Here is an 18,404-nt window from a genome sequence, read left to right on the forward strand (position 1 = left end):
AGCTTTAACCTCGTCATGACCACCTTGCTGGGGTGAGTGCCCACATGGACAGTGGTGCCGTGAGCTTGATCTCGCTGCACCCGCTCAATGTAGATGACGTATTTCTTCCTGTAAACCTGAACCACTTTTCCAGTCTGCTGACATTTTTTGTGTCCTCGTACAACCTGAACTTCCTCATCCTTGCGGATGAGCATGGACCGAACATTGTCTATCTGTCTCAGTTCCTTGGAAAGAGGGGAAGAAATGATCTTCCTGCCAACGTGGGAAGGTGCATTGAAATGCCTTTTCCGGTTTTTGCTCCGGTCCAAAGTCACAAAGGGATTGAACTTCATTTTGGCCACTACTCCTTCAGCGATGGCCCCTGGGACTCCTCCTTATGACCCCACCAAACCCAAAGCGAACTTGTTCCCTTTGAATCGATTCCAACTCACAGAGACTTTGTGGGACAGATCAGAGCGACCCCATAGGGTTTCTGAGACTATGAAATCTTCACAGATGCTGACTGCCACACCTTTCTCCTCTCAACACCGTGTCCCCAGGACTCCTTTAGGACGGCAGGGCACCCGTATTTTACCACTCCACCTTTCTGTGAGTCCAGTGTGTGGAATCTAACGGTGATTTCCCCGGCTCATCGTAGTTGGCGCATGTTGTTGAGATTGTAAGGGGTTGGTTGTAGGGTTGATTCTGACTCGCCGTGGGAAGGTGACATTATTAGTCTTACATTGCTACTACTTTACTTTAAGACATTGAGGCACAGAGAGAGGAAGTGACTCGGTCAAGGTCACAGTGCTATTTTGAAGTGGCTACTTAGTTGGGTTGCTAACCATGAGGTCTATGGGTCAAAAGCACTAGTTGCTCTGGGGGAGGAAGATGAGGCTCTTGACTCTTGACACTACAGGTCATAGTCAACTCAGGGTAGTGGTTGATTTTAAATCACCCAGGCTGGTTTTAATCATTCTTTGATTCACTTTCCTTTTATTCTTTCTTCAGTGGTATCTTTATTATCTTGTGTATATCAATAAATATATTTTAAATGCTTGTGTTTTTATTTCTTACAGTAACCTGCTCTGGAAGCACACTTGGAATGGGTAAGTCACTTTTCTCATGGATGAATTACTCAAATTCAAAACTTATGAGACAGGGTAGAATTCCTCCTGTGAGTTTCCAAGACTGTAATTTTTATGGGAGTAAGAATCCCTGTCTTTCTCCCTCAAAGTGGCTGTTGGTTCAAACCGCTAACTTCGCAGTTAGTGCGCCATGCATTGCCATTATGCCGCCAGGGCATTCCATGGATGAATTAGGGGGTATTTTTCGGTTGCACTTTGGGATGTCTTAGTAAAATCCGTTTCAAAATTGCCTCGATTTCTTTCTGTGATGTGAGGAGTTCCTACCACTTCCCCCATTCAAAAACAGCAACATTTTTTTCTTGTGAATCTGTAGTGATGGTCAACAGAGCAGATGATCGGTTTTGCATTCAACAATTCCTGTATGCTTTGTTTCATCTCATGCACCGCGATTCCCTTAATTATCACTCATCCCACTTCCTCCCTGTACTTCACATTTCCACCTTCGAAATTTCCTAACCCTCTGAACGCAGTTCTTGGTTCAGTGCTGCCCTTTAGGTCTCAAATGGCTGGTTAGTATCAGATGTGCAGAGCCCCCTAGTGTTATTACTCCCTCTATACACCTGTCTGTGGTTTGGCTGAAAGCGGAGCCATGGAGATGAGCTCAGTTCCAGACCTAAGGAGTGACTAAAGGCCATAGTCTCAGAGGACCCATCAGTCACCATCCAACCAGTAAGTTTGGTTTCTTTCCATAGCTCCTCTTCCTTATCATAGAACCTCCCCAGATTTGCCAGACAAGATAAACTCTCTTAGATTCTAAAGACTTTTTCGTCCATTTGAAACTAAATATTCCTCAGAGGAGTAGTTGCTGAATTCCTCATTCGGGTTTGAAAGCGATCAGTTGGTTCCTAAAAGTCCTTTAAGTCACATTTGTGGTGAAGTTGGAACATGTGCATATTTAGCCTTACAGTAGGGTCACCAAGTGGGGCGCCCTGGTGGCAGGGTGGTTACACATTTGGTTGCTATCTGCAGGGTTAGCAGTTTACAACCACCAACCGCTCCAAGGGAGAAAGACAGGCCTTTGTGCTCCTGTGAAGAGTCACAGTCTCGGAAATGCACAGCGGCAGTTCTACTCTGCTGTGTAGGGTTACTGGGCGTCGGGATCGACTCCATCGCAGTGAGGATAGGGTCATCGAGAAGCCCTGCATTGTGAACACTTGGTTTGCAGATGGTTATGGATGACAGTGGAAGCCCCAAATCCATTTTCAGGGTCCCCACGTGAATCTACTCTCCAGCGAATCTTCTCTGATCATAGTTGAGAGATGTGAGTAGCTCAGTTATCAGACAGAGAGCCTTGTAAAGTCGCTCATGACAAATGCAGTTAGGTTAAAATGTCCTATCTTACCATTGATCTCCCTGTAGACCCATTTTAAATTTTAAAGCTGTTTTGATTGAACAAAAAGGAAAGGGGAACTACATGTGGATTAAGCCTCTGGTGAATCCCCTCTGACCACGGCCCAGGGGTGTGAATAGCCTGGTTAACATGCAACTACATTGGAAACTGGATTGTTGCAGATGCAGCTAGGTTCAAGTTTAACACCCTATCATTTGATCTTCCTTATCCATTAAAATTTGTTCTAGTTTTTAATGTTTTCTGCTTTCTTTTTGATTGACGTTTTATCTGTTTTGTTTTTCTTATTTGTTTTGTTGTTGTTGATTTAACGTTTTTCTGTAGATGAAATCCAGGATAGGTAAATCTATAGAGACAGTAACTGGATTAATGGTCCTTCGGGGTTATGGCAGAGGAGGTTGGGGGGAAAAGGGGAGCTAATAATGTGAGTACAAGAATGAAGAAAATGTTTCAGAATTGACTGTGCTGAGGATTGTACAACTCTTCTTGATGTGATTAAACTAGTGAATTGTATGATATGTGGATTATGTGCCAATAACACTGTAGAGGTGGAGTGTGGGAGTCCTGGTGGTGTAATGAGTTTTGAGTTGGACCTCTAACCAAAAGGTCAGTAGTTCAAACCCACAAGCAGCACCATGGAAGGAAGATGAGGCTATCTGTCCCCATGAAAATGTACAACCTCAGGAACCCACAGAATCATGTTGCGCTGACCTAGGATTGCTGAGTCCGAATTGGCTCAAAGGCAGTGGATTAGTACCGTCACCAAGGAGCCCTGGTGGAATATCAGGTTACAAGTTGAGCCAAGGTCTCTATGAGGCAGAGCTGACCCGGTAGCAGTCAGTTTGGCTTTGAGATCGTCTGACTCTGAGTCAGAATCCATTTGATGGCAGTGGATTTTTAACTCAAGAAATTAGTCTTGGTGACACTGTGGCTGAAGTTCTAGCCACCAGCCCCTCTGAGGACGAAAGACGACAGTCTCTGGAAACATGTACAAGAGCAGAATCAACTTGATGGCAGCAGGATGCAGCAAGAAGAGCCGCAGAGCTGGTCTCCACGGCATATCAGCTGCGTTTGCAGCAAGTGAAGGGGATTCGCTGTGCGTTGTTGCTGTTGTCCGACGGGAGTTGGTTGCGACCCACAGCGACCCTGCCCGGTCCATCCTCACAGTTGTTCTTCTGCGGCCAGGTGTCAATCATTCCGTTCGTGGAAGGTCTTCCTCTTTTTCAATGCCCTCTACTTTACCAAGCACCATGTCCTTTTCGTAATGTCCTTGTGAGTAGGAGTGGGTTTGTGACCAGTTGAGGGCAAATTTACATCACATTCAAGGGCAAGTACACTTCGGATGTTTGTAACTTCCTTCAGAGAGTGGGTCCCACCTTGCCTGTACCTGGGAGCCACCCCAAGATCCCACAAGCACTGGCGACCCTTCAAAGCTCCTCACAACTGCAGCAAGGCAGAGGGCTTCTCTCTCGGATTGCCCATGGCCCCAGTCACAGTGCGGATTCTCCGGGGCAGGTCTGGGAAAGGTCCGAGACAGCGTTTGTCACAGGTCCCGGTGGTGACAGTGGGGTCCAAGCTACTGGTCTGATTCCACTGTCAGACGCCAGTGGCAGTCAGCAGTGAGCTGCCTGCTGCCTGCTTCGCGGGATGGGTGTGCGTGGCCAGAGGAGGGAAGGGGTGCTGAAAGCGGATTTGCAGTGAGGAGAACCCCCCCCACCCCCCTGCTTCCTCAGTATGTACCCAGGGTGCATACTTGCCAGGCGATTCTGCATGTCCCAGAGTGGCTACTGTGGAGATGACCACATGGAAGTGTGTGTGTGTGTGTGTGTGTGTGTGTGTGTGTGTGTGTGTCCCAATCTACAGACCATGCCAGTCAGATATGGCGCGAGTGGAAATGAAGACTTCTTCCCGTAAAGCCCCCACGACAAGGCCGCGCCTGCTCAGCCAGCCCTTCCTGTCACCAGCAGGGACTTGGTCTGGATTCTCTTTCCATTGCCTGCTCTCGCTTGGACGCCCTTCTTCTCCCAGTCCACTAATCATCTGGACACAGCAAGACACACACGTTCCCATTGCTGCCCACCTGCAGGCCTGAAACCAGCACCGGCCAGCAGTCACAGCACGTTTGTGAAGGGTTCACGTTTCCAGTGACCCGGGGAAACAGGGATTATACAAACCATACGGTGAGGAACCTTGTAAATGATCCCAGAGTGGATCTGTACTTGAAACATCTCCCAGAGCAGAAGGAGCCCTCGTGGTATAATAGGCTGTGCATTCGGCTACTAACTTCAAGGTTAATAGTTTGAAACGACCAGCAGCCGTGCAAGAAAACGATGAGGTTTTCTACTCCCGTGATGATTCCAGTCTCAGAAACCCACGGGGTCCTATAGGGTGGCTAAGAGTTGGAATCAACTTGATGGCAGTGAGTGAGACCCCGTGTACCGGTGGCCTGGTCCTAGGAGGCCTGATCTTCAATGAAATGGACATGGGCCTCGGTCTGCTTTCTCAGAAGCTGTGTCCAGAGTTGGAAAGGGTTTTAACTGAGGGAAAGAGGATCCCTGGCGGTGCTGTTGGGTAAACGCTGCTCTGCTAAACAACCAGCAGCTCCTTGGGAGAAAGATGAGCTTATCTATGCCAGCAACGGTTTGCAGCCTCGCAGACCCTACCAGGGCCACTATGCGTCCGAAGAGACCTGATGGTTGTGGGTTCTTCTGGTTGTGACTTACAGAGGGCTCATAGAAGTGCCTTGGGCATACCTAGGAGAAAGGAGTCATGCACTGTGCATGGGCCTACCTAAGCTCTTATTAAAGAGCCCTATTGCCTTCAAAAGAAGAAATGCTTTCAAACTAGCACTCTAGGACCTTGCTATTCAGCATGTGACCAAACGGTCACCAGAAGCACTGACGTCGCCAGAGGCACTGACTACCTCACCAGAGAGCTTGTTAAAAATGTAGACTCTTGGCCCCACCCTGACCTACTAAACCAGAATTTGCAGGATCCCCGGGTGGTTTTGTGTTCATTTTCAGGTTTCAGAAGCACTGGGTAGTAGTTCTCAAACTTCAGGGTGCGTGCCAGAATCACCCGGAGAGCTAATGAAGGAGGCCGAGGCCCAGGCCCAGGCTGCTTGAGATAGGATAAGACGCGGGTGTTTGTATTTCTATCAAATTCTCAGGAGATTCCGATGCATGCCAGGTGCTAGAAGTACTACTCTGTGTAGGTCGCTAGTCTCCTCTTACTTTGTCTCTCTAGAATACAGCTTCTCACTGCTCCTCTTTCCTAAGCAAGGCTCAGTCTTCAGCCTGAAATCTGCCCTTCTCTTAAAGTAGAATCCTCAACCACATGAGTGGAGGCTGTTGTCAGAAGTTCCTACTGACTCGTAGGGACCCAGTGCACAACAGAATGAAACATCACCGGGCCCTGCGGCATCCTCGCAATTGTGGTTAACTTTGAGGCCGCTGTTGAAGACACAGTGTGAACCCATTTCATTGCGGGTCTTCTCGTTTCTCACTGCCCTTCGACTTTACCAAATATGACATCTGTTTCCAGAAACTGATTTCTCCTGGTAATAAAGTATGTGAGATGAAGTCCCCTCATCCTCACTTCTAAGAGCATGTTGGCTCTACTTCCAAGACAGACCAGTTTATTCTTTTGGCAGTCCATGATACTTTCAATGTTCTTCTCCAGCACCGTAGTTCCGAAACATTGATTCTTCTTCGGTCTTCTTTATTCCGTGTCCAACTTTCACATGCATATGAGGCAACTGAAAATAGTATGGCTTGGATTAGGCACACCTTAGTCCACATCCTGGCTCTTCAACACTTTGAAGAGGTCTTGCCTAATATAACATGCCATTCGATCCCTTGACTACTGCTCCCATCCAAGCAAAATGAAATCCTTGACAACTTCAATATTTTCACCATTTATCATAATGCTACTTATTGGTCCAGTTGTGAGAATGTTGTATGCCTTTTCAGTGAATTGCAATCCATACTGAAGGGTGCAAGATTTTCATGAGCAAATGTGTCAAGTCTTTTTTTGTTCTCAGCAAGAAAGATTATTTCATAAATGCATCCTGGGTGGTTGATAGGCCGTCCAGCTATCCTGATGCTGTGTCTGTATTTTTTGCTCGGCATGTACATTGAATAAGTGTGGGGGAGGAGACAACCCTGGTGCACACCTTTCCTGATCTTAAACCGTGCAGTATGCCCTTGTTCCATTTGCATGACTGCCTCTTGGTCCATGTATAGGAAATTCTGGATATCCGTTCTTCTCAATGCTACCCGTGATTTGTTATGATCCACGTAGGCAAATACCTTTCTGTAGTCAATGAAACACAAGTTAGCATCTTTCTGGTATTCTCTGCTTTGAGTCAAGATCCAACTAACATCTGAAATATCCTTCATGCCACATTCCCTTCTGAAGCTGGTTTGAATTTCTGGCCACTGCCTGTCAATAGACCGCCGGAATCATTGTGTCATGATTGTCAGTCAAGTTTTACTTGTGTGTGATATTAATGATATTGTTCTAGAATGTCCACATTCTGTTGGGTCACCTCTCTCTGGAATGGGTACAAATCTGGATCTCTTCTAGTCTGTTGGCACAGGCCAGGGAGTGTATCCGGTGCTTCCTCCGCTTTCTGAACCGTTTCCCTTGGCTTCCTGTCAATTCCTAGAGCCTTGTTTTTGGCTAATGCCTCAGAGCAGCTTGGACGTCTTCCTGCAGTGCCACTGGCCCTGGATCAAATACCCACCATTCTTGTTTGGACAGCGACATGGTGTGTTCCTCCCATCTTGCTTTGACGCTGCCTCCATCATTCTGTTTTAGCATGCGTGCCGCCAAAGCAAGCCCGGGGGTTGTGGGAAGGGCTGCTGACCGTAAGGTCAGCCATGTGAAGTCGTGGACAGCTCCAGGGGAGAAGGAGAAGGCTTTCCGCTCCCGCGAGTAGATTTTCGGTCTCAGAAACCCAGGCGACTGTTCCTCTCTGTCCTCTCGGGTCACCGTGAGTTGGATCGACTCGATGGCAATGAATTTGTTTGCAGTTGTTGTTGGAGTTTTCCTCATTCAATATTTTCCTCAGAGAATCTTTCAATATTGCCACTCGAGGTTTGAGTTCTTTGTTCAGTTCTTTCAGCACATCTTTTCCAGGTAAGGTCTTCCTCTATTGGTGCTCTCAGGTCTTTGCACGTTTCATGATCCTATTATCCTTTGTCTTCTCAAGCTGCCCTGTGACTTTTTTGTTTAGCCTTTTTACTTCACACTTAGTCCGTTTGCTTCAGCTACTTTACTAAATGCTTCAGAGCCTCTTCTGGGATCCTTCCTTTCTTTCTTGGCTTTTGGACGACCTTTTGCTTTCCTCATGTATGATGTTCTTGATGTCCTCCCACAGCTCATCAGATCTTCTGTCATTAGTGTTCAGTGTGTGGACTCCGTTCTTGAGATGTTCTCAAAATTCGGGTGCAGATATAGTCAAGGTCATAGTTTGGCTCTCATGGACTGGTGTTCATTTTCATCAGCTTCAAACTGGACGTACAGATAAGCAACTGGTGGTCTGTTCCACGGCCGGTCACTGGCCTGGTTTGGAGCCGCTGGCTGCTAATATTGAGCTTCTCCATGATCTCTCCCCACAGCTGTAGTCAATTTGACTTCTGTGTATTCCATCTGGAGAAGTTCACGTCTCTAGTTGCTATCTATGTTGCTGAACAAAAAGGAATAGCAATGAAGAAGTCATCGATCTTTCAAAAATTCTATCATCCAATCTCCAGCTTCGTTTCTTTAACTAAGGTTCTATTTTCCTACTAGTCTTCCTTCTTCCGACTTGCACATCCCAACTTGTTTCCAACTTGCACCTCCAAATCGCCAATTATCAATGCATCTTCATTAAGTGTTTGATCAATTTCAAACAGAAGAAGTTGGTGGAATTCTCCGGTTTCTTCAGCACTAACTTTAGTGGTTGGCGCATACATTTGTAATAGTTGTATTAGCTGGATCTCCTGGTGTGGGTATAGATATTATCCTGTCACAGACAGCATCGAACTTCAAGATAGATCTTGCAATGTCCTTTTTTGATGTTGAGTGTGATGCCTTTCCCCCTAAATTTGTCATTTCTGGTACAGTTAAACCATATGATTGCTGATTCCAAATGGCCAATCTCAGTCCATTTCAGTTCACTAGTTAGGATATTGATCTTCATGCATTCCATTTAATTTTTCAACAGTTTCCAAACTTCCTAGATTCATACTTCATACATTCCATATTCCCATTATTAGTCGATATCTTCAATGGTTTCTTCTCACTTCAAGTCATTCCCAATCAGCAAATGAAATCCCAAAAGCTTTATTCGAGCTGTCATTATGGTTGGCTCGACTTTGAGAAAGTAGCTCTTCCTCACTTGTATTTTGAGTGTTTTCCAACCTGAGGCCCTCACCTATCGACACTATCTCTGACAATGTTCTGCTGCTATTCATAAGGTTTTCTGAGGCGGATTCCTCAGAAGTGAGCCCACCTCTTCTTCATAATCTGTTCTTTGTAGAAGCTCCCCTGAAGCCTGTTTACGTCGTGCGACCCTGCTGGTGTTTGAAATATCAGTGACATCACTTCCAGCATCACAGCACCACACAAACCGCTACCAAACGGCAAACTGACAGACAAGTAGTGGTTACAAAATATATGAGGATTAAACAAGAGATCAATTATTGGGCTCCATGTGGGCCAGTGGTAGCGATTATTGATTCATGGTCAGTTAAGTTCATGTCACACTTTGTTATTTTTAGGTGACCCTGAGTCACCCTAGCAACCTGCGTGCAACCCTGCGTGCAAGAGAGCAACACTGCCAGGTCCCGTGCCGTCCTCACATCTGTTCTTAGGTTTGAGCTCATTGTTGCAGCCGCCGTGTCAGCCCATCTCATTGCCAATCTTCCTCTTTTTTGTTGACCTTCACCTTACCAAGCATGACATCCTTTTCCAGAGGCTGGTCTCTCGAAAACAGGTCCAAATGATGTACCCATTATTAGCATTCTAAGACCCTATTTCCAAGTAAGATGCTTGCATTTTACCCTTATTTCTCCCAGTGTCAGGGGTTCTCAATGCATGGTCCCTGGACTAACAGCATAAGCATCGCCTAGGAACTTCTGAGAAATGCAATTTCCAGAACCTCATCTCACATCTACTGATTCAGAAATTCTGGGAAGGGGAGCCCAGGAATCTTGATTTTAACAAGCCTCCAAGGGATTCTGGTGCTTGCTAATGTGTGAGTGTGATGGCTCTCATTCAGGAAGCTTGAATTGAGAACTCTGGCTGTAATTCAAGGAAGCTTGCAATGCTGAAATTTGGATGCAGGTTCGAAGGGAAGGGGAATACAATCCGTTTGATTGGGAGGTACACAGGGAGGGCTGTGTGCGTCACTTCATGGGGGTATCCATTGTGTGGGCTACAGTATCACCTGCACAAACCGGGGAACTTTTAGGAAGTCTCCCATGCACCTCCTTCAGCAGTTGCACATGTTGATGCTCCTCCCTAAACAACTCCCCACATGGATGGAACTTTGGCGCTCCCCCAAGGAGCATCGCTACTTGGCCTGGCAGTTGACCTAGATCCCTAGCCTGACCTCGATGAGAGACTCTTTGGGAGGATTCATTTCATGAAGCAGGAGAAAGATCACTTGGTTGGTTAGAAACGGCTGATCATTTCTTCTTGCCCTTCAAACATTCCTAACAAAATCCAAAATCACTGCCATCGAGTTGATTCTGATTCCTGTGCGTTTTGAGGCTGCAAATCTTTAAGGACACAGGACACATTTTTCTACTGGTGACTGGTGGATTTGAAACACTGACTTAGTGGCTAGGAGTCCAATATGCAGACCACTACGCCCGCCGCCCCCAGAGAGCTCAGATGGTCTTGATTTCCCGTGTACTTGCTGTGAAGTACTGTTAATACCGCATGTCCAATCAGAGGACTGATATGAATCTCAGAGAAGCTGAGGACATGATTTTCTTCTGTAAAAGACCATTTATGCTTATTGACTGCATCTTTCTGCCTCTCTGCTTCCTTGCCATCGCCAGTGATTTACAGGGGGAAGAGAAATGCAGAATGACACGTGAGCCTTGGATCAGAAGTGAAAACAAAAGCAAGAGCTTGACAAGTGAGCAATTCTAATGGAACCCCCGTGATTCCACAGGGAAAGAATGACACGTGTTGATTCTTCTCACAGCGTTTGCAGCGCTGTCTCCATTGTTAGTGATTAGAGCTGGAAATGATCAGCATACAAAAAGCCTCTGCATAGAAACAAATGCCATTGGCTATTAGAAGAACAACTGGACTCCACTGCGAGAGGTCAAGGACAAAGACAAGGACAAGGGTGGCCGCTCTCCAAGCTCTGCAGCGGCGATCGCGGCTCTGGAGAGAAATGGACCCAGAACCCCAAAATGTGCCCTGCCTGGAATGTTGCCGTGCGAGTGAGCCCACAGTGCCTTCGCCAGAGAGGTGTGGGCTTGTGGAATGACACCAAAATGACTGCCTATAAAATATTTGTGTAGCTTTTACACAGGAATTTGTTTGTTTGTTTTTTACAAGAAGATCCCTGTAGTTATACCACAAACATTTTCCCAAGCCCGTACATGTATCAATATGCTTATTGATAAGCCCCATCTAGTCTCGGGAACCCACAGGAGTTCTGTAGGCTCCCCAGGAGTTTGGTTTGAGGTTCATGTTCATTTGCCTTTCGGATCTTCCCATGCACTCATCGGAGTTGTCCGCAGGACCCAGTGACCAGCATGCTCCAGTCCCGTGGTTTCCGGGTGCACGTACACTCCCAGCCAAGACCCGGGACTTCACTGCCGCTGGTGCTTTGTCTCCCTGTCGTCTCAGTGAAGGTTTACAGAGCAGATTGGCTGGCTTTCCGCTGGTCAACTCCTGCCCATGTTGTTTTGCAACGTGGGCTGCGACCCCCACAATGGGGAAGCATTCTTCTCACTTCCTCGCCATTTCCCATTTCCCTCTGCCCGGCTTTCTTATCTGGTCCTGCTTCCACCCTGAGCAAATGCTGTCCTTCGGAGCACAGACGGGTGATTGTTCCCCGGTGTTTTTATAGTCGCTGACCTTGTCAAGTTTTCTGGCGCTTTAGCGACAACACTGTGGTCGATAGAATCGGGAGCCACGAACTTTTGATAATGAAGTCGGAGGTAAAAGGAGGGTCGAAGTTCAAAGCTTCTCTTGTTACTGAACCTGTAACTAGTGTAACTCCATGTGGAAGAACAATTGCTTGTTGCAAATATTTGCGAAAAGAATGTGGGGATGCCCTGGAACCCCCTTGGGCTTCACAAGGGGAGAGAGAAGTACTCCTATCAGCTGCCTGAGGCCGATTCCCAGGACGCTGAGGTCAGATGTGCCTCCATCCTCACCCTCCCTTACCAATTCTGACACCAGCTGGGGACGTTCCACAGCACGCTCTCCTCTGAGAGCAAAGGCCACACAGAGCTCACAGACGACACTCGTGGGCATGGGGTTCATCAGAGGAGCTGCAGTCATGGAAACTCACAGGAGGGGTTCAACCCCGTCCCATAGGGTGGTCATCCATTGGAATGGGTTCTTTCACTGCAATTTTGTTTTCTTCTTTTTAAAAAACTTCAAGCGAGATGTGTTCAGCATACCATTCTTTTGGCCTCCCCTCGGCTGTGTTCTGTGGTCCTCGACCTCAGCCACGTGGTCCTACAACTTTTGCCCTGCTCAGACAATGTTACAAAACCATTTTAGTGCTGCCCATCACTATCCCAGAGCACCTGACCCCACCATAAGCCCCAACCTGACAGTGGCTCTAGTTCAGTGGATTAGCAAACCTAGCGCCTCTGATTAAGTACCTAGAGGTACCCCACTCCGTAAGTAAGCCTGCTGCCCAAAGGCAGTCAGCTTCATTCTCTGTGGACTAGGAAGTCCACCTTTCTGTCTCATGCTCTGGCCCTTGGTTCTCCTGTGTCCACCTCTCACCTCCCACCCCTGCTCCCCTGCTCTCCCAGTTTCTGTCCCTGGATTGAGGAGGTTGAATGCACAGGGATCCTGGGGTCCAAAGGACACACTCCATTCCTGAATCCATCATTCTGCATGGCTGTGATTGTCTCCCCTTCATGCTCCTAAAGTTGCCCGTTTTATACCTAGCAGGATGTCAAAATGGCCCAATTCCCATTTTGGAGTTCCATGTTTTTAGAGTCACGATTAAATCATATAATTATGTTGGCATCTCCCCCCGTGTGCTCTTACTGAGGGCCATCCAGGAAAAAGTCATTTGGCAGAAGCGACAAAGATTATGGCTAGAAGAGTCATATTAAGTAATCAATTGCACTACCAAAACTACCAAACTAAACTCACTGCCACCAAGTCTATTGCAACTCATGGTGACTCTGCAGGACAGGGTAGACCCATCCCGTTGGGTTTCTGAGACTGTAACTCTTTACAGGAATAGAAAGACTCATCTTTCCCCCTCAGAGCAGCAGGTGGTTTCAAACTGTAGACCTTGCAGTTAGCAGCCCAACGCATTACTACTGTGCCGCCGGGATTCCTACACATTGTACTAAAGTATTGATAGAATCTAAGACATATAGCATGTAAGCAATTTATAATGATATTCTAATTACTCTGGAGATTAAAATGGATATTAAACATTGCTCCAGATTCTCTATGGTCTGGTGCTGGAGGTGGTATGGAGTGGGGGGACACACGCGTGACTCTATGAGTTAGTGCAGTAGGCAAAACCAACCCTCGTCACAGCACTGTGCCAGCACACAGGGAAAGTCCTGCAAACATGGAAAGACAGCTTTGCAGAAATTCTTTCTGAGATTTCACAGACACACTATTGATTCGGCACACCCAGCTTCATGAGAGTGCTCATGGACACCAGTCCTTGCCCTGGAGCCTGCCAACCACTCAGGCCTGGCACGGTCACTCCTAAAGAAGCCAAGCTTCCTGCACAAAGACAGTGGTTGTCACAGGTCTCCTCTTGGTTTTCAGGAAAGCTTGGGCGACAGCAGCTGTCGGGCGCTCTGTCGTGACAAATGCCTTCCTCACTCACGAGCAGAGAAACCGAGCTGCTCACAGGGTTTCCAGAGCCAGAGTCTCAGTGGGACAGTCTGGGCGGCAGGGCTGCCGGCTTGGAAGCACAGACCTCAGCTGGACGGACAACCTACAACGGAGGCAGTTGACCATACCTGCAGCTGGTGCCGGGAGGATCTTCAATCATTTTGCTCGAAGTCCCCACCTCGATGGAAATTGCTATTTTTATCTTTGAACAGGAAAAGCAATGATCTATAACATAACCCATTGTACCTAGAAAAATACCCTTCTAATACTGGGAAATTTACCTTTAAAATAGTGCCAATAAGACTTGTGTGCACACACACAAACAGAGAGAGAGTAATATGTTTACAACTCAGAGGTCTCTCTGGGAAGCAGGAAGGTCTGCAGTTAAGAGAAACTGTAAAATGCCGCCCAAGCAGAATTGGAGAATGAATTCAGGCTTGGGGTAAGCACGGGAGTGAGGGTGAACTTATCTTTCTATGTCTCCTTTCCTCTTCTGGACTAACTCCCCGCTATCAAATTATGCTCCAAAGCAGAAGGCTATCTACTTACTGTGTGAGAGTGATGACAGGCACTCACTCCCAGAGGGTTTGCACTCAAGGGGGAGACAGACCAGAGACATCACCACTCTCCAGTAGATTCTGACTCCGAAAACCCTATAGGGCGGGAAATAACGGCTCCCCAGCATTTCTGAGGCTGTGTATCTTTATGGAAGATACAAACGACTGCATCTTTCTCCCTCCAAGCGGCGGGTGGGTTTGAACCACCAACCTTTCAGTTTAGCAGCAAAGGCACGAATCTCTAAAACCAGCGTTTGATGATACATCACAGAGTATACACAGGGGAGGTTTGAATTTAGTTTATTTTTGGTTCCACACGTCAGTGAGTGGACAGGAATTGGGGCAGGTGCACAAATAGCTCTTGGGAAACTCATGACTTACCTAGGTTCTCAGGTACCACCCAGGGAGTGTGTCATTCAGTAGGTGTGGGGACAGGCCTGGGAATATGTATTTTTAACAAGTTCATCAAGTAACATTGGGTGTCCAGGGTTAGAGAGCGTAAAAGGTTTGCCTGAGTGAGCTTTTCCGGGAGGCTGAGGAGACGGAAGGCTGTGTGCGGCCTGTGAGGAATGACTGGGGAGGTTATCTTGGGGAGGGGGGGTAGGTGGGGGGGTCAGAGCAGGCTTCACAGGTCTCCGAGCCCCGCCGGGACAATCACCATGGTCTAAACCAGTGTTCTGCAAACATTTGAGGTGGAGGAGCCAATCCTGTACCTCACAACAATTAAAATAAAAATTACTTGAGAGACATAAATATATTTTTACAAACAAAGAAATCACCATTATCTGAATAATATCCTTTAAGATTTTCTATTTGACTTCAGAGCCACGTGTAAATACCAAAGGAGCTGCATATGGCTCAAGAGCCGCAGTTTGCCGACCCCAGGCTAGACCAGAGTCAGGGTTCTAAACTGTGGCCCAGGGTCCACGTGAGGCTCCGTGCTGAGCCCAGTTTCTTACAGAGTGTAACCGCTTAAGAGATTTGTGCCCAAAGCTGTGTGGAACAGTGAAAGAGTGTGTTAGTCTGGGTAGACTAGAGAAACAAATCCATGGACACACATATGTGTATAAGAAAAAGATTTATATACAAGAGCAATTGGACATTGAGAAACATCCCAGTCCAGTCCAGATCAAGTCTATAAGTCCGATATTAGCCCATATGTCCAACACCAGTCTGGAAAGTCCTCTTCAGACTCACAAAACACATGCAATGAAGCCAAATGCAGGATGATCACAGGCCAGTGGGTAGAAAGTCTTTGGGTCCAGTGGCATTGTAAGCATCTCAGTGCTGGCAGGAGTCTCTCTGTGGATTCTCCAACTTCCAAGGTCTGGTTACATCCATGTGGCTTGTCTTCTGCAATGTCTCCCAGGGAGTCGCAGAGAGAGAGAGAGAGAGAGAGAGAGTTTCTCCTGCTTCGAGGAAGGAATTACCAGATTTCCCAGAATTCTCAGGAGAAGGCCATGCCCACACAGAAGTCCCATTGGCTATCTCCAGATTGACAACCTGAACTCCACTCCTACACTCTCAATCCTTACACTGACACCAGATGAGGTGCCTGCCACAAAGAGCCTAAGGTGAAGGCGGAATGGAAGGTCAGGATCTATAGCCCCACGAGACCAGAACATTGGAACGAGAATCCCCGTGTCCTACAAATACCAGGACACAGGAATCCAAATGGCCATGTAGCGAAGCTTCTCATACTGAGTTGCTGTGGTCAGCACCCCGTAGAAGATTCTGTGGTGCAGCCCGAGTGCACATCAGGGCAGCTTCTTTAACAGGAGCACAGCCGAAGCACGCTACATGCATTGCTGGTCTGGACTAAAGTCATTCTCTTCACGCTCTTCTGAGGTTGGTAAAAATATGATTCCCTTTTTACAGAGGAGGAAAACGAGACCAGAAAGGTCAGGTCACTCACCCACGGTCACACAGCTAACCAGTCCACACACAAATTCTCAAGGAGTGAAACAAGCAAGGCCATGGAGTAGACCAGCTATCTACGGAAAATCCTTCTCGGGGGTAGCATGACTACTTTAGTTTCCTAGGGCAGATGTGAAAATGTACTACTACCCTTAACGTACAGAAAACAAATCCTCCCCACTCACCAAGGGGCCACATCATGATAAACGAAGGGAAGAGTGAGGCTGTCCGGGATTTCACTTTGCTGGAGGCACAGTCACTGCTCATGGAAGAACAGTCAAGCGAACACATGACGCCTTGCACTGGCACGTCTGCTGCACAGACTTCTGCAAGTGCCGAAGAGCAAGGATGTCGCTCTGAAGACTGCGGTGTGCCCGGCCCAAACCGAGGGGCTTTCAGTTGCCTCATGTGCGTGTGCAAGCGGGACAGTGCACAGAAACAATGTTAACGAAGATTATTGAACTGTCCGTGGACCGCCAGGAGAACAGACAAATGTGCTTTGGAAGAAGTACAGCCAGAATGCTCCTGAGAAGGGGGACGGCCAGCCTTTGTCTCACATATGCTGCACATTTCCCCGGATGGACTGGTTCCTGAAGAGGAACACCATGACTGGCAAATTACAGGGTGAGTGGAAAAGAGGACAACCTTCACTGAGATGGACTCACACGGTGGTTGCCATGATGGACTCTAACCGAACGGTGGTGAGGATGGCTCTTGAGTGATTTCATATGGCTTCACATGGCTGTTCCTCCTCCCTGCTTGATGCTTTGTCTGTGTAACCCCTCTCTCTTATAGCTCAAAAGAGATTGACCCAAGAGGCTCTGAGCTAATGCTGCTCATGAACATAACAAAGAAATACCACTCCCAAATGGGGTATAACCACAGGGAAGCTCCCACCGCCACCAAACACAAACAAGCGAACCACTGCTATCCACCCTACACAGGCTTTCCAAGGCTTTAAAGCTTCATGGGAGCAGGCAGTCTTGTCTTTCTTCCCAGGAGAGGCTGGTGGGCTTGAATCGTCGACCTTGTGGTTAGCCATCTAATGCTTACCCAACATTGCCACCAGGGCTCCTCTAACTTAAAACAACAACAACCTCACAGTCATCAAGCCCATTCTGACTCTTGGCCACTCTCTCTATAGGACAGAGGAGAACTGCCCCTGTGGGTTTCTGAGACTGTAACCCGGTACAGGAGTAGAAAGCCTTGTTTCCCCCCCCATTGAGTAGCTGGTGGTATCAAATTGCTAGCCGCTCATTTAACAGTCCAATGGGAAACCCAAATTCATTTGGAAATTTGTTTAGAGAAACAAACTAAAATAGACCAGAGAGACAGTTCATGGAAATGACCTGACACTGAGGGAGCAGGGGAAAGAGGCCGTGTGATTCAATGGGTCTATATGAGGAATAGGGACCTTTTTCCTGCCAAGGGCCTTTGGATATTATAACACCCTTCGTGGGCCATCGTGGTGTGACACTTAACTAGCTAACTGTCCCCTAATGTAAAGGCTGTAACCGCTTCTCTCTGTGAGGTGCGATGGTAGCTGGTATTGAGGATTTTGCAAGCTTAAAAAGCCTTTAGGCCAGACCTTCCCAACTCCTGGTCTAGATGGATCCAAATCTTAGTCATTCTTGACATCTTACCTGATTAATTTAGCCTCCCGAGGCCTCAGTTTCCTCATCTATTAAATGGAAATAAAGATTTTCATCTTGATGCGTTGTGAGGTTTGAGATAATATATTCAACACACAAGTACAATGAAATGGAGATATTTGAAATGTTTCATGAATAAAAAAGCAACAAGCTCTCCAACTCTGTTAGAATAACACAAAAGGATTTATTGAAAGTATAGGAATACTCAAATGGAAATAATACAGTTCCACCTGTGGAGACCAGGAACCTGGTTTCATAGAGGTTAGACTCAGATGTAACAGTACACCTTGTTTTCATTGGCTAGCTAATGTAACTTCTGATTGGCTACTTTGGGCAAATCATTAAGGAAAATGCCCAGGCAAGTTCTTTGTATACGCATCTTTCTGCAGATCTACTTTCAACCATATTCTTCCTGAGTGAGCCTGTGCGCTGAGCCAGGATGCCCTCACAAAGGGTGGCCCCCAGAGCAGTTTGGCTTTGACAGTAACCCAGAACTGTCTGTGGCTGCTGGTTGGGAGCTGGACCAGCAGAAAGCATGCAGAATCCCTGAAGGAATAGATGGCCAGAAGAACGAACAAATCAGTCTTGGAGGAAGTACACCAGAATGCTCTCCAGAAGCAAGGATGACGCAGTGACTTTGTCTCTCTTACTTTGGACATGGCGTCGGGAAGGACCAAGCATTGGAGAGGGGTATCAGGTAATGTTGAGCATCCGTGAAACAATGAGAGGCCCTGAATGAAAC

General features: G+C 47.2%; 1 protein-coding gene across 1 annotated transcript in view; it reads left to right on the forward strand.

The window, feature by feature from the left end:
* The window catches only part of FNDC7 (fibronectin type III domain containing 7), a 37,828-nt gene extending 25,000 nt beyond the window's left edge, over positions 1-12,828 (forward strand). The window contains exons 11-12 of the mRNA XM_075540281.1: positions 1,059-1,088; positions 10,530-12,828. Coding sequence (XP_075396396.1) covers positions 1,059-1,088; positions 10,530-10,561 — 62 coding nt within the window. The 3' untranslated portion in view covers positions 10,562-12,828. The remainder of the gene's footprint in view (positions 1-1,058; positions 1,089-10,529) is intronic.
* Positions 12,829-18,404: the final 5,576 nt, after the last annotated feature.

Source organism: Tenrec ecaudatus, chromosome 1 (assembly GCF_050624435.1).
Source record: "Tenrec ecaudatus isolate mTenEca1 chromosome 1, mTenEca1.hap1, whole genome shotgun sequence".
Classification (NCBI taxonomy): domain Eukaryota; kingdom Metazoa; phylum Chordata; class Mammalia; order Afrosoricida; family Tenrecidae; genus Tenrec; species Tenrec ecaudatus.